The 22,657-nt window shown below is 33.1% G+C and overlaps 1 protein-coding gene across 1 annotated transcript; it reads left to right on the top strand.

Moving 5' to 3' along the window:
* The first annotated feature begins 500 nt into the window (after positions 1-500).
* On the top strand, positions 501-20,234 carry ZSWIM2 (zinc finger SWIM-type containing 2). The gene is made up of 9 exons (XM_008065694.1): positions 501-714; positions 1,893-1,969; positions 3,580-3,620; positions 9,782-9,992; positions 11,348-11,599; positions 15,108-15,192; positions 15,874-15,986; positions 18,186-18,339; positions 19,273-20,234. The coding sequence occupies exons 1-9, from the start codon at positions 550-552 to the stop codon at positions 20,065-20,067; spliced, it is 1,893 nt and encodes a 630-aa protein (XP_008063885.1). The 5' UTR covers positions 501-549; the 3' UTR covers positions 20,068-20,234.
* The last annotated feature ends 2,423 nt before the right edge of the window (positions 20,235-22,657 follow it).

Genomic DNA, 22,657 nt, shown 5'->3' with positions numbered 1-22,657 from the left:
AAAACACTCCTCTAAGTGAACTGACTCAAACAGAAAACCAAATACCGCATTTTCTTGTTCATATGCGGGAGCTAAATGGTCACAAAGATGGAAATCACAAACACTGGGGACACCAATAAGGGAGAAGGGCGGAGAGGGGTTAAGGTTCACAATCACCTATGGGGTACATTCACTACCTGGGCAACGGACCACCTGAGACCCAATGCCTACCGCTACCCAATATGTCCATGTAAAGAATAAGTATGTGCACCCTTTGAATCTAAAACAAAAGTGAAAAAGAAAAACAACACAAAAGACATCAAAAGAAAAAAAAAAAGACACTCCTCCGCCAGGAGCGTCCCTCCGGAAAGGAGCGGGGCGGCGGCCAGTCGCAGAAGCCACGCCCGCCCGCACCTGGGTCGCCAGCCCCGCCCCCGCGCAATGCACGCCGGGCCGCCGCGGAGCCCTACGCCGTCTCCAGGGCAACCAGCCGGCACGCGGTCGTCATGGAGACCGGCGGGCGCTGCGCGAGCTAAGCCGAAGGACCGCCTGGGGCTCGCCCACGCCAAGATGCTCCGCCGAGGCTGTAAGGCCTCGGAGAGGCGGAGACGCCTGAGCGCCAGCCTTAGCTGGCGGCAAGACCAGGCGCTGGGCAGCAGTATCTACCTCCTACGACAGATGGGCCCCACCGGCTTCCTGCTGCGGGAGGAGGAGCCCGAGAACAGGGAGTTCCGAGTAAACACCCCGCTTCCCCGGCTCACTTCCGCCCCCGTCTGGTCTCCCACCTCAGGCCCACCCAGTGTGTCTAGCCCCCTCCCAATCTGATCCCCGCGGGTGCTTCAGCCTCACCCCAAGGCGCACCCCAGCGAGTATCCCAGACTCTCAATACGTGCACACTCCGGATGGAAATCGTACTTGTCAGCAAAGTTTATTTTTTTGGAGGTTAAGATCTTAAATTGCAGCCATCTCTTGTAAAACGACGGTTCTTGATCTTTAGACTTGAAAATGTCACAGGCCTTATATGAATATTTGTTTTACATTAAGTGCGTTCTTGGATCCCTTGTTAGTGGTCACTAGTCCTGTAAATCAGACGAAGTGAAAATTCTAGTCTGCTTACATACTGTAAATATTTGCTAAAGAAATAAAATCGGTTTTCCTTTACACTTCACTTTGAAACTATATCAAGGCCCTACAGAAGGACGGTTTGAAAGGTGATACCTTAGAACTTTGCTGAAAGACCACAGATTTTGCATATTTGCGTATTCCATTCTCACCAGTCAAAAATCAGCAACGGCACTACCTTCCAGGAGTGGACTTAGGAAATTTTAATTTAGTGTCATGCATTTCAAGATCTGAGTAAACTTTACTAGTCTGTGTTTATTTAAAACATTTTTTACTTTGTTGTTTACAGTACTTACTATGTTTAATAAATTGCTTTAGTCAATATAGTCTTAATAAAACTAGTCCTCTAGAATAAAATTAAGTTTAATAGGGTAAGCTCTCCAACTCAAGTGCACCAAACAAAAATTCAAAATGAGCAATCTGACAATAAGGTATTTAGGTCCACCCCAGGGTAAAATTTCCCTACAGTAAGGAATTTATAGGGGTTTTGTTGTTGTTGTTTAGCTTTTAAAATTAGATTTATTTCAGCTGCCTGAGTACAGGACACTTAAAAACCATCTTAATTGATCATGCAAGTTGTTAACCAAGGCAAAGAATAATAAAGTAAGAAAACCAACCAAGAAACTGGTATCAAGGGTTAAGATTTCTCAGTTGCTTCTAGTCAACCTATGGAATCGCCTGAACTAAATATACTCTTCAAATCTCTTTAAGTTATATATCAACTTAATTTTGCACTAACTCTAAAATTTAACTGGTGTGTTTTTTTTTAAGTGTGCATTTTACTTTTAAAGGTTTTTCTAGGAAATCCTCATGTTTGTAACTGTTCCACATTTCTGAAAGGAGGGGAACTTTGTAAGCATATATGCTGGTGAGTAAATTACTTTTTAATGAAGACCTTCCATAAAGGAACATTTTGATGTGGTACATATTTTGCCTGTTTCATGAACACATTTTTCATGGAAATTAAGAAAATGAGGTGTTGGGGGAAATGTAAAAGTAAAATGATCATAGCTTAGCAATAAACTTTTCAGTATTTCATTTTATTCTGAAAACTGAGTAAGGCTTAAACTGAGAAATATTAAAGAAAATCAAGTTTTAGATTCTTATATGTACAAATATGAAATCTAACTATAAGACAGGATGAAAAGTCCTGACTCACATCACTGATGATAATTATTGTTATTATTTTGAAACATTAGTGTGCTTCAACAAATTGTGTTTCCCAAAACACATTTTCTTGAATGTCAATTGTTCCATCTTCTATGCATATACATAAGAATTGAAAGTATTTACCCTTTCTATGCTGGCCTATGTTGGTTGAGTTTCAGAAAAAAAAATTTTCAGTGAACATTTGACTATGAATCTTTCAGAATAGAATTTGAACTCTACTGAAGATTATGTCTATGGTATTTGAAATTTTTCCTCTAGTGTCAGAATCTATTTTTAGGGTAATTAAACCCTGGAAATGAAAAAAAGTTATCTTCCTTTAGTTTAAATCCAACTCAACTTATTTTATTTTGCCTATCTATACTAATACCAACAAAATAGTAATATATTAGTAATAATTTATAATTGATACTTGAGGTTAAAAAACATGAAATTTTAAAAAGAGTATATCTTATATTTCTAATGCTTTTCTTTATGAAAAAAGAAACCCAGTATGTAACCATTATTTCTAATTCTTTTACTTACCAAATTTTTGCTGTTCGTTTTGATCAATTTTTATTGGGCATCTACTAACACAAGTTATTTGCTCTAGTTGACATAAAAATAAAAATATAACCCTTTCACAACTTGCAATTTGTTATGAGGAGTATCCCTAAAATTTTTTTTCTCTTTTTATTCTATGTCAGGGAAAGAACATCCTGTTTTGATGATTATGTACTCATTTTGTACAATATTTTAACCATAAACTAAATGAAATTATAATGTGTTTAATATACTAAAGACTTAAATAAGAACTTAATAGGCACTTCCCTTTTTTTTTTAAAGTCACATTCCATTATAATTGGTAAGATTTGAAAATATTTTTTCTGTTATATATTAAAGTGGTATATGCAGGAAAACTGTCATTTGGTACTCTATCCAGAAAATTATTCTATTTCCAGGGAAGTTTAAAGGAAATACTATGAACACCTAAATGTCCTCACTATCCTTTCCCTGTGAATGACTATATGTCATAAGAATGACCATATGTCTCTCTGACAAATCTCTTTACTACAAATGTCTTTTGTTTTCATTAATCATACTTTTTTCACATATGCTTATTATAAAACATAAGTTTAACTTTTTTCACAAATGCTTATTATAAGTCATAAGTTTAACTACCATTATAACAAGAATTGATAAGAGTTTTATTCATAGCACTTTCAGTAATGTAAATCCTCTCATTCTATTTATATTATAAAAGTTTTTTAATGTCTTTTTATGTGATATCAAAAAATAAATGTTTTCTTTTTTTTAACTTGTAAATATTAGGGTCTTGTTGAAAAAATTCAAGCTTCCAAGAAATCATGAATGTAAGTTTTGTTTTGTTTTGTTTTTAATAACTTGAAGTTAACAAATATAAGAATGTTTTATTTAAATATACTCTAAATTTAGATGGTTATTTTTCTAGGGAATTTGATAACTAAAATTAGTCCAGCTTATTAAAGAGAAGACATTTGGAACAACTTTCTTCATATATAACTTTATATGCCATTTTCAAACTCAAAGTCACTTAATAAAAACAGAGCTGAAACAATGGCCAGTTACTAAGTAGGAAAAAAGTTTTGTATGTATTCTAAGAAAATGGTACTGTCATTTCTAAAATTATTTTAATTGTGAGAAAAATAGAAATGCAATTTTAGGGATCCCAGAAATAGACAGTTGTGGCATGGCATATAATTTCATTCGAAAATATTTACTGACAAATTTTTTTGCAAAAAAATTTATTTGGAGTAAAAAGCAATTTTAAAATCAGTCCTTAAATTGAGTTTAGAGTCAGGCACATGGTTGCATAAGTTTAAATTTCAGAGTTCTCAAATGTATAAAAATAATTTTATTAGAGTATTTAAATTTATACATTTTATAATAAAGATACTGTCATTATGGAAGTATTACCTGCACTTAAGTTGTTTGAGCTATATTAGACCCATTTAAGAAAATGTATTAGTAAATGTTTATAATATTCATAAAGAATTAAAATGATAATCAGTTTTTCCTTTTTAAAAATTCAAAGAGTATCGGTTCTATTTAGGCATGCTCATTTTCCCTGCTATTATATAATTGCAATCACAATAGACATATTTAAAAGTTATATGAGATAATAAATTAATGTATAGTATTTCACAGGGATTGTTATTTTGTTGTCTTGTTTCACTGTATGTATTCTTTTAGAAATGTCTCCAATTGTTGATATCTCCAACTGTTAACTCTGTATCAGTGATTCCCATATCTTATCAACAGAGCAATATGACCAGTTGCCTTCTGGGCAGTTCAATTTGGAGGTCCCACAGCATTTTTAATATCACATTTCTCCCATCTGTGCTTTCCTCTTATATTTCCTACCACACATATTGGCTTTCCTTATTCTCAAAGCTAGAAACCTTGATTTTCTCCTTAATTTTGCCCTTTCATCCTCTTCTCCCATGTAACTACTCATTCTACAAACCCTGCTTATTTTACATCCTACCTATTTCTCAAGGGCTTCTCTCTCTCTCACCATCCTCCTTCTCACCTTTGTTCAGCCTTCCTCAGCCCTTAGTACCATTCTGTATAGCCTCCTTGTTTCCGCTGCCTGTCCTTTGCACTCTCTCCTTGACACTCTAGACAGACAAGAGATTGATTCTTTCTAAAATATCACCCTCTTCTTAACCCTTTCTCTCAATCCCTTCATGTATGCTGACAAGTTCATATGATTCCATACATATTGTTTTGTTTCCTACTTCTCCATTTCATTCACTTGAAGTTAAATGTTGACCTCCTCTCCAAAGTCTTAGTTATTCTCTGCACTACTTTTCCATATCATTTTTACAAACTTCTCTACTAAGGCTGTTCAATAGAAATATAATGTGAGCTACATATGTAACTTTCTAGCAGCCATGATATAAGAAGTAAAAGGAAATGGAGCAGGATAATTTTAATAATATATTTTAACCTAACCTAGAATATCAAAATACTATCATATCAACATATAATCAACATAAAAGTTATGAACTATTTCACTTTTTTCACACTAACACGCCAAAATCTAGTGTGTTTGTTATCCTTAACAATGCATCTCAACTCTGAACTCGTATTTTCACTGGACATTCTTGATCTGCATGTAGACTTCATAAAAATAAAAATGTTGAGTTGAAAAATGGATTTTTATACCCAAATTGTTACAAACATGCTTATACATTTTTGTGACTGTAGATCATCAGATTTAAACCTAAGTTAAGGACACAATTTTTAGTTTAACAAACTTAAATATTCAGGTTTTCTGTCCTACTAGTCAAATTCTAAGTACACAATATCTATATGTGACTAATGGCTATCATACTGAATAGTGCAACTATACCCAATTACATTCAAGAAATATTTATTATACATCATATTAACCAGAAGTTCTGCTAGGTGATTTTCATAAATGTAGTCATATTAATTGCTAATATTTGAAGGTTTTTCATCTACAAAAATAACAATATCATATGCATTAATATGTTATGTTATCTTATTCTTTGCACTTTTTGAGGAAAGAAATCATTCAGTCTATAATAGAGAAATTTTTTATGTTCAAAGTGAATTCTACATATTTTGAAAATATATACTTAATACTGAAATTTTTTTATCTTTGTATTTAAAAGGTTTAATTAGTTAACATTGAGAAAATGTCAAGTGTACTATATAATATTAAAGATATAAAAACATTCAAAGAAAGTAAAAGTCTTGATGATCTTCAAATTTATCATTTAAATGGAAGCTAAAATAAACATACATGAAAATCAAAGTAATTCAAGGAAAGCTATAAATAACTATTCATTAGGATTATGTAAAATATTTCAGTACATGTAGAGAGTATGGTTACTTGGAACAATGGTTGAACATTATTCATAGATTCTGTTCTAATAGAAATCTGGAAACAGTTATCTACATCCTAGTGCTGCATATAAGAAACATAAGAGTGTCTTTCTTTTTGAAGACCTACAAAAATGATTATCCTGGAATTTTATTAAGAGAAATGTCAGTTTTTGAACACTAAATACTCTTTTTCTTGTGTTTTCCCAACAAAAAACCCAGATTTATTACCTAATAGTTTCTTCTAAACACAATGACTAATATATGCCATTCATCCTTTTGTAATTAAATATTTATGAATAAAATAAAACCACATTAAAGAAAATTAGAATTTCCACCACAAAGATATAATAAACTTTTTGTTTCTATTTTCCTTTTACGATTTTACATATGCTTGTCTAATAGTCTGTTGGAGTTCTGTGTTTTTTTTTATCATACACTGTTACTTAATATTTTTAATGCTATATAATCTCTGTAATGAAAGTCATCAATGACTATTATTCCACTGAATATGGTACATCATAAGTAATTTAACATTCTTCCATTAGTAGACATTTAGTTTATGTCTAACGCTTGTCATATTCTTTGTACATGGAGATTTTTTCTCTTGTTCAATTATTTCCTTTGCCTGAAATCTCATTAATTAGGTTTTGGAACAGAAGTGTTATATTTTTATGTCTACTTCCCATATGTACTGCCAAATTGGTCTTCAAAATGCATTTGCTGACTTACAATGATTTAAGCAATATCTCAATTTCTTCAAGTTTTATCTGTTTTTTGAATACATATTTTTGACACATTTTAACCATAGTACTTAATCATACAAAGAAAGACATTAACAGCATATTTAAGACCCCAAAGAATATAAAGACACATAAAATTGTTTTCCCATGTTATTCATATTTCTACAGTTTTGGGGGGGGGAAGACAATCACACAAAGCAGGAAAAAGCCAGATGCAAACTTTACAGTAATCTATTCATTCTCAGTAAATTAAATAAGAAAATAGTTTCTATTCTCATTATGTTAAATAGAATAAGCCAGGGACAGAAAGACAAATATCACATGTTTTCATTCATATGTGGGAGCTAAAAAAGTAGATATCATGAACATGAAGAGTAAATTGATAGTTACCAGAGGGTGGGTCGGGTAGCGTAAAGGGACGGATACAGAGAGGTTTATCTATGCATACAACAATACAGTTAGAAGGAATAATATCTAGTATATGATAGCTCAGTAGGGTTACTGTATTTCATAATAACTTATTGTGTATTTCAATAGCTAGAAAAGAAGAGTTTGAATTTTCCCATCATAAAAATGTTTGAAGTGATGGATATCATACTTATCCTGATTTGATCATTACACAGTGTGTGCATGTAGCAAAAATCACATGTATCCCCAATATGTGTACAACTATTATTTATTTAAAACAAGACAAAAATCAAAACAAAAAAAAACTTCTGTTCTTTCATACATCTAACATTCCTTTACAGAAGCTATAAATGCCTTCAAATAAGTTTTAAATACAAAAGACATAACATAAGACAGACAAAGCAACATTTTAAAATTTATTTTATTGATGTGTATTCAGTAGATTTTATACAGTTTCTGTGCTGCATTCTTGTTTTAACTCACTTTTCCTTGATGCCAATGAAATTTATCATCTTCCATTGCCTTCTTTGTACTTCATGTGAATTGTACTTTGGCTATTTATTAGGATAAAACTCCAAATACTTCTTAAATATTATAAGGATTATTCCTTTTTGCAAATGTTTCCTCTGGCTTTATTAAATTTTGTTATGCTTATGATTTTTTGTGTTGTCAAATCTGACCATTTTTTTCTTTTCATGTTTATTGTTTCAATTCTTTAAAAATTGTCTTTCTTCCATAGCGTTTTAGAATTTTTTTCTACTAGTTTACTATTATTATTATTATTGTTGTTGTTGTTGTTCTTCATTATGGCATCAATGTATAGTTGTGTTTGTACAAGTTAGAGGTTGGTATTTGGTTTGAATTAATTTTCTCCATATTGCCACCCAGCTAACTCAGCAACAGTTATTGGATAGTTCTTCTTTTCCTCTTTGTTTAATATTGTGTGTTATTTAGAGAGTTCTTGTTTATTGTTTTTATAACATTGTGATGTGATTTAACATTAACTGCCTTGCTCTTGTCTTCTGAATGTATTTGTTTAGTCTTATATGTTAATTTTTCCAGATTAATTTTAGAAGAATTTGTTTCTCCCTTTTCTTTTTCAATTCATGTTATACCACATAGAACAGTTTATGACCAGCTCCTTTTATGAAATTTTATTCTTCAGTGTTTCTGCTCTCCCAAAGATTCTTCATTCCCAATAGCATAATCATTTTTTTATTTATTTTCCTCTCCCTGTTTTAGAGATCAGATGTTGCTGTGTCTCTGTGACAAATAGCCCTCTTTCCCAAAGTAGTGGTTAATTAATGTATGCTACCCTCCCACAGTCCACCTGCCACATCACAGACAAGGAACAGAAGTTTCTGTATTGAAATGTAACTGTAATGTTTTTAGCAATTTAATGTCTAATTGAGAGTTTTCCAGAAAAACAGAGCTTTTCAACCTGTAAATAATGTTTAATCTATATGTATTACAGGATGTATAACATAACCATCCTGGGCAATATAGCAAGACCCCATCTCTACACAAAACTAGCCAGGTATGGTGGCACATGCCTGTAGTCCCAGCTACTCAGGAGACTGAAAAGGGAGGATCACTTGAGCCCAGGAGTTTGAGGTTACAGTAAGCTATGATCACACCACTGCACCCTAGTCTGGGCAGCAGAGTGAGACCCTGTCTCAGAAAAAAAAAAAGTGTATAAAATGAGTAGAACTCAGGGAACCAATAACAGCTAGCATTTAAATTATGGCATGTTAAGGAGAGGGAGAAGGAAAGGGGAAAGGAAAACAAAGGGATGGGCCAAGGAATAAAGAATCTAGGATGCCCTGATCAAAACTATAGGCACTTAGAGCACAATTTTCTATAAGGATCGCAGGATAGAGAAAAGTCATAGTTCAAAGAATGTGCACCCCAGTGATACAGGCAATATAGTTGCTAATAATTGTCCTGGGAAGCATGACCAAATTTTGAAGAACATGGCTTCTGAGACTTTTTTTTTGTAGGGACACAAAACTGAAACAGGAAAGTGGGCACAATTGTCTTGTTCTTCCATTATCCATTCATTCATCTAACAAACATTCATTACACCAGTTACTCAGATACCCCTGTTTCCTCGCTATTTGTGCCCCATTTCTTTTAATACTCTTGTATGTTGGGGGAAAAAAATCACTTATGGACAAGTTTTAAAAAATGAAAATGTAAGGCATGATTTTAACACCAGTCCAAAGATGAATGCTGTCATCTCCAAAACCCTTGTTGTGCACTATTTACACTAACATTTTTCAAAAGATAACTTCCATTCTTTTTTTAAATGTTTATTTTGTGACCCTGTTGCTCTGGAAGGAATATGAAGTTGTGGCCAGTATCAGTGTAATAATTCAACCAAAATCATCTCTCTGGTATTTGAAAGAAAATGATTTCAGTATAAGTTATTACATCTATGTATCTCTGATTTTACCACCAAATTTTAATACTTTGGGGTTTTCCATTAGCTGCTTTCCAGTTGGGTCTTGTAGAAGGAGAAATAAGTGACTTATTACGGGGGATACATCGAGTTCAGACTCCCCAACCAGGAACAAATGATGAAAATGCACATGTTGAAGAAGATGGACACACTAAACAGAAGGAAATTGGTTCAGAGGATATCTGCTCTATTTGTCAAGAGGTGCTTTTAGAGAAAAAGCTTCCTGTCACCTTTTGCAGGTGATGTATTTTTTTTAATTCTGAAAAATTCTAATTGAATATGTTTGTGGCTTGGCTCAGTGGCCTGTAATCTCAGCATTTTCTGAGGCGGTGGCAAAAGGATTACTTGAGCCCGTAAGTTTGAGACCAGCCTAGGCAACGTAGCAAGACCTTGTCTCTACAAAAAAATTTTTAAAAGAGCCAGGTGTGGTGGCACGCCTATAGTCCAGCTACCCATGAGACTGAGGCAGGAGGATTGTTTGAGCATAGCAGTTAGAGATTGTGGTAAGCTGTGATCAGACCACTGCACTTCAGCCTGGGCAACAGAGTGAGACCCTGATTTAAAAAGTAATAATTAAAAAAATAAAAAAACATGTTTGTAATTGATAACATTATGAGACATGTTGATAGAAAAATAATAGAAATCTTTACTTACAACCAATTTATATTTAATAGTGTTCTTTTCATTTCCTAACAATATGTTGTGAGAGGGCCTGTTCTTACTCTTAATTATTTCTGAGCTACATTTTTAGAATGAAAATCAAAGCATAATTGCAAAACTGTTTTTCCACCCACTCCAAATAATGAAAGGATAATTTTCATCTTTGTATTTTATGCATATAAATAAATGCCTTGGCTTACAATAATTACAAAATTTTTTCTGAAAGTAAAGATTATTTTACTTTGAAATTATAAAAATTATTTTCAGTTTTACAAAATCTTCTCTCTAAACCTAAATAATTCAAAAATTCACTTATTGATTGTCTTATATTCTCTACAGCACCAAAAAGTTGGGTTTGGAAAATTTGGACAACTATTTTCTATTGATTTTTTTTCTCCTGATTATTTGACAAATATGTCTATCCACACTGTTGTTTTTCATGAGTCTTCTTCTATTGTATATTGTAAAATTAGCTTCCCAAAATATTATTTCTTTCAGCAGATATCTCTTTGGTACTACCAAATATTGAGTGATTTCTGGAAAAATAAGATAGCAACCCTGCTCTCAAGCATTTTATTTAAAGAATAATAATAATTGTCATTATTATGTATTCTCACTTTATAAATGAAAAATAGAAAAAAGATACAAAATTTTCACCATTTTATTGGAATGGCAAAAAATTTGTGTATGAAATTCTGATGTATTAAAGATCGGATAGGTTGTGTGTGTGTGTATAATCAAACTATATCTGGAAAATCATTGCAAAGTTTGTTTTTATGGGGAATAAAGATGGTAGCACAGAAAGTTTTATTTGTATAAATACATATCATATCTACAATGTATATATATATATATATATATATATATATACACACACACAGATATATAAACTTTGCTGTATACAAATGATAAAATTGAATTTTATTTCTAATAGGTTTGGCTGTGGCAATAGCATCCATATAAAATGCATGAAGATATTAGCTAATTATCAGAATATGATATCAAACACTTCCATATTGAAATGTCCTCTGTGTAGGAAAGAGTTTGCACCCATAAAACTTATTTTGGAGGAATTTAAAAACGCTAGCAAACTCGTGGTTGCAGCTGAGAAAGAGCGACTGGACAAACACCTTGGAATTCCCTGCAATAACTGTAAACAATTTCCAGTTGAGGGAAAGTGTTATAAGTAAGTGTCACCAGGAAAATTATGAGTTTGTATTCGTTTTTCTTTTTTTACTTTTTGCAGTCATAAACTTTGAGCACTAGAATACCTGTCATTTAGCCTGCCTCTTCCCAAATATCTTGTGTTTGACTTATGTCATAGCTACTTATTTAGGATTTCCAGACTGATGACCTATCTCAGTCCAGTATCTCAAGAATGCCAATCATTTCATTTTCTTCACTAGCACAAGGGTATTGGCTTTGCACACAGTCTAGGTTGTGTCTGAAGTAGCACCCCATCCTATAAGTTCTGGATACAGGTTTGGTCATTTGGCCTAGATAAGTTTTCAAGCTGTAAAGTCCTGCTGAATCTCTCATCTCCTCTATCTTTCTTTAGACTACCAATGGAGTCATAGTCATTACCAAAAACTCATAAGATTTGAGTCAGAAGGATGTTGACTAAATTGACTGAATATTTAATCCAGTTCCCCCACTCCAAATTACAATGAGTGTGGGTTTTGTTTTCTTTTGTATCTTATATTTCAACAATAACAACAAAAACAAAGTAATTATTAGAGCAAACAATTTGTACTACTTTTGTAACCCCCAAACTTCCCAATTGCCACAACATAATTGCTGTTTCTGGGAAATTATGCCTTTTTAAATAAAAATTTAAGCTAACACTATATTAAGAAAATATTTTGTTTCAATCTTTGTTAATTTTTTTTTTTTTTTTTTTTTTTTTTGAGTTGGAGTCTCACTCTTGTCGCCCAGGCTGGGGTGCAGTGGCACACTCACAGCCACTACAGCCTCGACCTGCTGGGTTTAGGTGATCCTTCCGCCTAAGCTTGCCAAGTAGCAGGAACTACAGACACACGCAACCATACCCAGCTAGTTTTTGTGATTTATTATAGAGATGAGGTCTCACCAAGTTGCCCAGGCTCATCTCAAACCCCGGGCTCAGGCAGTCCTCTCACCTCAGCTTCCCAAAGTGCTGGGATTACAGGCATGAGCCACTGCACCTGGCCTAAAACTCTTTAATGTATCAGTTTACTTCCCAGTCTTCCTGAAATTATACTATGATGAGCCTAGTTTACAATTTATATATAATAGACATATTTAAAACTCTTCCATAAACCATGAAACCTTTTTTATTACCCCCAACAGCAAATTGTACCTTTCTCTACTAAATTTAGTTCTGTTTTTATATGTGTTACACAGAAGAAAATTGTTAACAAAAGTCTTTAATGGAAAATGGCATCTGCCCACTGTACTGCAAAATTCAATTACAAAATAAAACTTGTTTCTATATATTTTTATTGATTAAAATTTAGTTATGCATATAAAAAAAAAAGAAAGAAAATGGCTGCTGGCCTGAAAAGACTCGGAAGGAGCATTCTAACTTGAGGAAGAAACACAGAATTTTTTTCTCCCTTTGTTTTTGTTTTTTTTTGAAAGATGTAGGGTACAAGTCAGGATTAGGTACATAAGTGGTCTATGCAGAAGAAACACAGAATTTTTATAAACATTTAGCAAGAGGTGTTTGGCTACTTTCAGGAATGAGGTTTAAGAGAGTTCTAGGAAAGGAAGGACTTGATCTTTGGTATTAGCAGCTACCACTTGGGCAATTTAAATTTTCTCAAGAACGGCGGATAGGGACAGTATGGGACTAATGTCCCATGTAAAAGAGGGGGCTAAGTGTGACAGCTGTGGGGGACAAGGACATGTGAAGGCCACAGTGTAAAATTCCCAGTTCTTACAATCATGTATTTCTTAAATGGTGCAGCATAGCTTCAGTAGATTATCTCAAAGATGGTCAAATCTTACTTTTAAGTATTTTGTGGATGATAGTGCACTCCCCTGTCACTCAGAGAACTCTGACTTTTCTTTCAGTCCTAGTGTATTATTTTTCCTTCTACCCCTAAATAAACGCATTGTCCTCTGATCCTGCCCCCTGACCACTGCTCTACACACTCCTTTGAGAATGTCTTCTTGTCTTATAACTTCTACTCTATGGATATGGCTAAGAATTATTCCTCTCCTATCTCAATCCTCTTTTACAGATTAAAGAATGCATTACCAACATTTGTGATTTCATCCTTCCAGTCCCTCAATTACTGGCATTTCATTCATCAGCCTGAAAAACTATTCCCAATAGTTTTGGGAATAGTGTGAGTAGGAGACAAGACTAACAAGAAAGCATCTTGGTTCCTTCTTCATTAGCATTTACAATACAACTTCTTCATATTTTAAGAAGTTAATTCCAAAAATATTAGATATGTGTTGAAATATACAGATGCTTAAATTTTTCTCACCCAGCACAGTTTGATATATCAAATAAATTGCAGCATTGCTCTGACCTCTTGGTACTAATTATTAAGAATCTTCCCTGTATGTATAAATAGTAATAGTGAATAAATGAGCACTTGGTTCTTGTAAGATGTCTGAAAAACATACTTTCTCAAAGTGTTCATGGAAATAGTCTTCTCAACTTTTGATAACTTGAATAAGAAAATAAGTTTATTTGACTACTCAGAATATTGTTAGTAAATTTTGCTGCAAGTAAATTAAATTATCTGTGGCAAAATTTTAATAAATGGCCTAAGTTTGAGATTGGGTTTTGCAGGAAGTGTTTTTTAAAATGTATTAATAGTTTTTATTAACACTTTCTATATATTTACCTTTTCTTCTCTCTCTGTGGGGAAAGAAAGAGAAAATAATTCCTATTTTTAAGAATTGTGCTGCTAAGTGTAACTCTAGCACTCATGAAACAATTGGAAAGCAGCACTGGATAATCAAATGAGAGAATATCTAACTGGCGGAGATCCTTTAGGAATTTAGAGAAAGAGATAAATAAAAACTAAGCTAGTCTGGAAAGGTGCCATGGAAAGGGCTTGCAGTGGGCAAAATAATGATCTCCTAATTATGTCCACATCCTATGTTCAAAAGCTTTATGTCAGGTTGCATGTCATAGGGAAATTAAGGTTGCAAATGACATTAAGTTTCTAATCAGATGACCTTGGAATAAAGAGTGTATCCTGGATTACCTGGATAAACCCAGTGTAATCCAAGTCTTCTTAAAAGTGGAAGAGGGAGGTAAGAGAGTCAGAGGGAAATGTGACCATGGTAAAAAGGCAGAGAGGTGCTAATGTTCCTTGCTTTGAAGATGGAGGACAGGGTCACAGCCTAAGAAATGCAGGCAGCCTTGAGAAATTGGAATGGGCAGGGAAATGCATTCTTCCTTAGTGCTTCCAAAAAATAACGCAGCCCTGCCGACTCCTTCATTATAGTGCACTGAGACGCATGTCAGACTTCTATCCTACAGAATTGGAAGATGATGATTGTGTTGTTTAAGCCAATACGTTTGCAGTAATTTTTTTATAGTAGCAATAGGAAACTAACACACAATGTGACTTGAGATGATTCTTGTCATGTTTGGATAGTTACCAGGAAATTTTGGTCAGAATTTTTTACCCCAAGTCATCACAATAATTGAACTTTTCTTGCATGTTTCTGTATTTTGCATTTTTTAGGTGTACCGAATGTATAGAATATCACTTATGCCAAGGATGTTTTGACAGCTGCTGCCACCCTTCTCACACATTTGTATTTCGTGAGGTATAGTACTCTACTCATCTTCACTCTAACATGGTATTTGTATTTGTCCTGTTGTAAACCTAAGTAAATCTAAGAATAGGAAGAATAGATAACGTTCTGGAATACAGCTGATGGGTTTTTAATAAAAATCCAAAACCACAGTTTTAGAACTGTTTTTCATAGAGATACACAAGGCAACCAGTTCATACGTTGGTAATTTACGAAATCAAACACAATAACAAACATCTGATGACACTGTAAATAAATCTTAGGTACAGGAATTGTAGCCATCAAACTTGAAATGTAGTTTTAAAAAAGTTCTCAACATTACAAACTGGCTCATTATATCAAAACATTTATGATTTTCTTTAAATTCAATACTAATGAAACACAGAATTTTATTAAGATCACTTAAAAAGTGTCTCCAGATACTGACTAATAATGCTAACTTCTTCTTACTATACAAGACAAAACATCCACAATTATCATTATTAATATTTTACCTTAAAAATAATGCCATTATGATAGCTATGCAATAGTATATGAGACTTACTAATAATTTATAAATACTTTACTGTGATAAGTAATAATAGATATGTTTAAAAATAAGTATTGTTATTGATAAATAGCCTACAAATTTTAACCCACAAAATAAAAACTTCGTAGTTTGCAAAGTAACATCTACTTTTTTACCTATTACAGAAGAGAACCCAAAGATGGAGTTTACTAGAAAAAAAACCAGAAGAAGTTGTGAAATATATAGATATTAAAAATGAGATAGAAGAAAAGATGCCACATTTTCAAAAAAAGCAAGGGTGAGGTTCTCAATAAAACTTATATTTCTTGTATGACTTGGGATTTTTGAAAAATGTTTTATTTTGAATAAGTTTTATTCACTCCTTTATTTAATAAATATTTACTGAGCATGCAGGTAAAGAGCAAGCCTCTGGATTTGGACTGCCTGATTCCAAGTTTACTTCAGCCACATGTTGTCTATATGACTTTTGGGCTGCTCTCTCCCACATTTTCCTCATCTTTAAAATGAGGATAATTGTAAAACCAAGATCATAGTAATTTTGTGAGTATAAAATGAGTTAATACAGTAAATATTTACATAAATTTATTTATTATTAATTTTACTAGGGATACAATAGTTTCCTCAGCAATCAAATGGTCAGCTAAATAAATGTAGAATTGAAACTGATATACATCATATACATACAGGAGGATTTGAGATTTGCCTTTGACAGAATTGGCCTTTTAGGGGAAGGAATTCTTTTCTGCTTCATTTCACCTCACTCTCTAACCCCTATTCCATCCTTATAGAGGAAGAGAGCTGAACAAACTGATCAACCTTAAGAATTGATTGGGCTGTTCACTAATGGGCAGGTCTCTGTACCTTTTGCCATACTTCTTTGCAATTAAAGAAAATTAAATATGCTGTATATTATTAACAAATTATGTGCATTATAAAGCACACAAGGAATTTTTTAATGGAATAAAATTGAAATTTTAAAACTTCAGTGTATTAACCAAACCCCAAATTGTACTTGTTCTCACTAAATATCTATATGTACATATAATACATACATTATACACACACATATACATCCACACATATCTAAGAGCTTCTATCCAAACCTCTTTGGATACTCCACACACTGTAGAGACCAGAGCTTTGACGGGGTATAAAATGAGCCCATATAGAGGCTCTGGAACTCCTAACCAAGTAACACACTTTATATTATTAGAATGAGAAGTTGTCTAACTAAGGGTTGAATTTAGGAGATATTGAGGGTGGGGAGTCAGAAGAGAGAACATTAGGGGAGAAAAGATGAATAAGTAAAAGAAGGAGTTTCAAAATAAAGAGAGGATAACAACATTGAAAGAGTACTAAAATGCACATTTTTCACTGAAATTAGATGATCTTGGTAAAAGCAATTTCTGTTGTATGATGGGAATGTATCTGTAAAGAGAAACATGAACTTTTCTGAAGAATAACTTCAGGAAACTTAAACTTTAAACTTTGTTCTGAGTGACTTTTGAATAATGGGAATGCATCTGACCCTTTAACCAAATTATTAAAAAAAAAAAAAAACTGTTTTGCTAGTTGCTAATGGCATTAAGTAGCCATTAAAACATATTATATCACATTAATTCTGTTGGCCAGTATTTTTGGTACAAAATTGAGGTTGGTACTTTTAGAGTTACATTAACATAGTCAAATATATTGAAGTGGTAAGTATGTACGCCAAGAGAAAATAAATTTTCTCTTAGCTAGTGATCTGCCAGTTTACTGTAGTTGCCTGGAATATTTCATATGGTTTGCTGTACACTTCACTTCAGAGTGAATTGGATTATATTTTTCTGAACACATGCCTAAGTGTTGCCTCAGACTGAAATAATTTGTATATATGGTTCTCATCAAAATTTTGTGTTAGTTTTATTGATATTAAAGTGCAAATTAGCCGGGTTCAGTGGCTCAGCCTGTAATCCCGTACCTTTGGGAGGCTGAGGTGAGTGGACTGCCTGAGCCCGCGGGTTCGAGACCCGCCTGGGCAGCGAGACCTCATCTCTACAATAAATCAAAAAATCAGCCGGGCGTGGTAGCGCTCACCTGTAGTTCCAGCTACTCGGAAGGCTGAGGCGGAAGGATCGCCGGAGCCCAGCGGGTCGAGGCTGCGGTGGCCAGGAGCGGTCACTGCACTCCAGTCTGGGAGACAGGGTGAGACTCCAACTCAAAAAAAAAAAAGTGCAAATCAAAAAATTTCAGGTTAGTATTTTTATTTAATATGACTAAAACTTTGTTCTTTATAAAGTTGAATCCATCTTGTTTAGGATTGATACAGTAGATTTACTAACTTTATAATGTCAGAGATTTTTTACCTTTGATTCAAGAAAACTTTAGATTTGGTTGTGTTATATATGTAGAGGTTATTTACCTGTGTTGTTGATTACTTCCTGATCTGTAATAACATATGAACATCCATGTCTCTCTGCTTACTCTCCTTCAGCCAGGTTTACACACCAAAATATATAGTAGAGTCATTGCGTCTCCTATTGATTACAAAGAATAGCAAGCTGCTTGCTCCAGGCTACCAGTGTCGACTTTGTTTGAAGACATTTCATCTTGGTCAACACGTAAGATTGCTACCATGTACTCACAAGGTAAAAGGCGCATCATTTTAGCTTGACTTTCCCTCATAGGGTCATTTTTCAGAAATGAAGTGATGACTTAAGTCTCTCCTATTACTTTTTTAGTTGTATTATGTGCAGTGTTCAAATTGCACAGTAAATGTAGAACAGCTGCAGCGTAGACTATTGAGAAGCAGCCCTGCCCCGGAGGATGTATTCCTATTGATCAAGACTCATTTCTGCCTATACTATCTAGAAAAAATAAAGTGGCACCTTAAGCTAGATTCTTATACTTACTTTAGTTATTTGTAGAAATAAAAAGCTTGTAGAATCTATAGAAAGACAAAGCTTATAGAAATTTTGCTATGTATTTTATGCTGCTTTATATGAAACACAAATGCCTAAATTGACAGTTACTTTTTATTTCATATAGACTCACTAGAATCAGTCTAATGCTTGATCATATATAGATGATAACTAAGTTTTTTCTGAAATACAGTTGTTTTAATAAACATATATAGCTTTAGTCACTCTTACTTAAAATGGCTGATTGTTTTCTTTCTAAAAATGTGATTTGTTATTTTATATCTTATTGTCCTCAGATCCAATTTCAAATCTAGTTGGTTATGACATTTTTATTTTGTAATAAATTTCATTCATTAGAAATAATTAGGAAGCAGTGAAATTAATAGTGTAAATAAGTAGTGAGTTTTTAACACTATTATAAAAGTGATATCCATAAAAGGCTTTGCATTCTAACATTGCAAATGGAGATCACTCCATAAGCCAATTATAAATGAACTTTTAAAAATATTTTTATAAAAACTGATAAATTATAATTACCTTCCATTTTTGCTGGATAGTTTTAATAATCACATGATTATAAAACTTGGAAAAATATCTATAAAAATATACATTGTAAACAAGGTTATTATACCTCTGATTAACTTACAATATTTTTTTAAGTTTCACAGGAAATGTATTGACAGTTGGTTATTCTACAAGTGCAATTCATGCCCTATTGATGGACAAGTTATATATAACCCTTTAATCTGGAAAGATACAGCAAAGAATGGACAAGCACATCAGTCTGTTTCAAACACAGACATCATTCATTCATTAAAGCAGAAAGAAACAGAACTTTTTATTCCTGGTACTGGATTAGTCTTAAAGCAAAATAAAGTTGGAATTTTACCTAGCATACCTCAACATAATTCTAAACAACAGATTATAACTCAAAGTCCAACAGAAACCTGTCAGAACTTAACAACACATGATCTGTGCTCTATCAAATTAGATGATTCAAATTCAAGAAAATTAATCTACGAACGCAAAATTAGCCAACATTTTCCCAGGTATCTTCAAGATTTACCCACTGGATCATATGGGAAAATATCATCGCAAACATTTCTTCCTTCCATTGCTCATAAGAATATTATTTGTCCCACTGGAATGGAAAGCCTATGTATCAGTGAGAGATACCACACTGGGCAAAGCCAGAAGATGACCAAAGGCTATAAACGTAATAACCACAAACTAAAGATGACTCTTGGTACTAAAATAAGAGAGAACAACAGATCTAATTCTTTACTTCCAGAGAATTTAAGTCTTATTGTCAATTGGGGTACAACTAAACTTAGTTTGTCTAGAAGGTATAATAATTGTATGGGGAAAATTAGACACAAATGTAGTCATCCATCACACCCTTTAAATACAAAAAGTACAGAGCTATCTTTAATGTTGGAAGGAGTTCAGTTGTGAAAAATAGTTTTGTTATATCAGAAAATATTTGGATTTTAATGTTAAAAAATATTGTATCTGTAGAACATTAAAAGTATATATATTTATATATATGCTCTTGACAAATGTACATAAAATTTTCTGTGATCATTTTGTCTATTGTCTATGAATAACTCACTACACTTAAAGGAAATTATTCTATTACTTATAAGACTTAAAGCATGAGTGTGTTAATGAGTGTTAAGGATGTTATAAATTAAGAAAAATTTTAGAGTCTTTATATTTTATTTTATGCTGATTTAAAAAATATTCTTCCTTAAATTAAGAAAATAGATTTCCCCCGCTTTAAGTCACTATTTTAAAATTTTTGCCTGATAGTGTATAACATGCAGGGATTATTTCCAGGGTCTTTGTATTTTTTGCATTTTTCTTGTATAAGTAATTACCATACACACACAGGAAAATCCAGATGGTGGTTTTTGTTGTTGTTGTTGTTGTTGTTGTTGTTTTGGGGGGGAGGGGTTGTTGTTTTTATATTATTCCCTTTAAGGAGTTTCCTTAAACAGGTAATGAAAAGTAAATAGAATACTATAAGCTATTACATATATATAATGGTTTTACTGTTTTATTTTTAAGAAACTTATATTTTATAAGTACTACCAAATTTCTTGATACAATCACTATTAAAGCATCTGTTTTTTAGAGCCTGTTCTGTTTTCAAATAATCAACTATTGTTTCAAAATGGTCATTTGAAAAAAATATTTTATTTTAAATTCTATGACTCAATAGCTTTTCAAATATTTTTAAAACATTTATATCATTGAGTTTTATTATCTGTAACAGAAAAAACTTCATATGTTATTTTTGTCATAATGATAATGAAATGCAGCTGTTCTGTGAAATAAATTTTGAATATATCAAAGGTCTTAAAATAGCATTTGAATTTTAAGATGATTTATTAAATTGAAATTAATCACAAACAGAAAGTAATTACTAAAATATAGTTCAAAAATAGTAACTGAGAGTTAATTAGGAATGAGCTGTTTTTTAAAACTGAATGAAAATTTGACTTGTTTCTGATATACAAATATATATATTTGGATGGCTAAATATATTTGGCAAATATATGATCCAGAATTTTATCAGCCTATTTGTTTTGAATGATAGGGCTAAGTAAATAATTTTCCAGTTAATCAAATATTATTTATGTTCTCATAGACACTCTACTCCCCTTCTTAAAAGAATCATTCAAAAAAGAAGGATAAAAAATGCACTACTAAACAAAACATATGAAAGAGCTATAAAAGAAGAATATGAAATTGGAATACGAAGTCAAGGAAAAACTATAGTGCTGTAAAATTCATTTTTAGTTATAATTCATTTTAACTTAGGGAGGCTGAGGCGGGAGAATTGCTTGAGCCCAGGAGTTCAAGACCAGCCTGGGCAACATAGCAAGATCTCTTCTCTACACAATCAAAACATTAGCCAGGCATGGTGGCATGTGCCTGTAATCCCAGCCACTCTGGAGGCTAAGGCAGAGGGATCACCTGAGCCCAGGAGTTGGACACTGTAATAAGCCGTGATCATGCCACTGCACTCCAGCCTGGATAACAGAGTAAGACCTCGACTCAAAAAAAAAAAAAAAAGATATAATACGGGCACTGTTCTTATAGTAGTCAAACTTGTTAATGATCATTCTGCAATTGTTATTTTAGCTTTATTTTTGTAGTAATATACCACATACAAAATGCTCATGATTACAAAAGGAGAATAGAAATTAACTATTACATTAGCAATTCCTTGTCTATATAAGACAGCTTTTCCCATAGTTGAGGGTGTGAATTAGATGACTCAAAGAGGTGAAGCTAAACAATTTGGTTATTATATTAGACAAAATAAATTTCTCAAAAGTTATCTGATTTCTAAGAATAAAAGTCATCTGATTTATGAGGAAGAAGAAATGACCTGAGGTGAGCATTAAACACACTCCCGGGCAGTGGTGAATGAACTGGCAGGGTGGTCAGGGCCTCGAAGAACAGAAACAGAAAGATTGTAAACAAGTAGGTCTATGGTAAAGGTACATAGATGGACATATTGATGAGGGCACTGCTCAAAGCTCCCTCCACTGGGAAAATTTCCTTTCACCACTGGCTTTTTAGGTCACGCCTAGTAATGAAGGGCAGTTTGTACCCACATCCTCAGTTGACCCATCTAAAAGCCAAGTCCAAGTTTTTACTTTATTGTCAGCTGGTCATAGCCAGAGAAGGAGCACTGCCCAACACTGGTGGATAGCATGGGCGGGGGGGGGCGCTGGGATCTCTGTTCAAGCAACTTAACTTCTGAGGTTGTTCATGCTCAAGGTCAAATTTACCAGTTCGATATTTGGAAGGATTGTTGCTGGGTCCAACCAACGTTATAATGCAATGGATCTGACAGATCCCAATTCATAATGGGCATTTTTAGATAAATTGTCAATCAACTGGTATCCAGTGGGCAGGTACTCTATCTTCACTAGAGTAGGATGTGAGTTGTTTTTCTTTTCTTTTCTTTTCTTTTTTTTTTTTTTTTTAATTGAAGTCTCACTCTGTTGCCCAAGACTGGAGTGCAGTG

This window comes from Carlito syrichta, unplaced genomic scaffold, assembly GCF_000164805.1.
Source record: "Carlito syrichta isolate Samal-C Ts95f unplaced genomic scaffold, Tarsius_syrichta-2.0.1 Scaffold308791, whole genome shotgun sequence".
NCBI lineage: Eukaryota > Metazoa > Chordata > Mammalia > Primates > Tarsiidae > Carlito > Carlito syrichta.
This window is presented reverse-complemented; position numbering and strand designations above follow the sequence as displayed.

Coding starts and splice junctions, on each gene's coding strand:
- ZSWIM2 (XM_008065694.1), top strand. CDS start 550: ATGCTCCGCCGAGGCTGTAAGGCCTCGGAGAGGCGGAGACGCCTGAGC. Junction 9,993..11,347: donor CTTCCTGTCACCTTTTGCAG/GTGATGTATTTT, acceptor TATTTCTAATAG/GTTTGGCTGTGGCAATAGCA. Junction 15,987..18,185: donor CATTTTCAAAAAAAGCAAGG/GTGAGGTTCTCA, acceptor ACTCTCCTTCAG/CCAGGTTTACACACCAAAAT.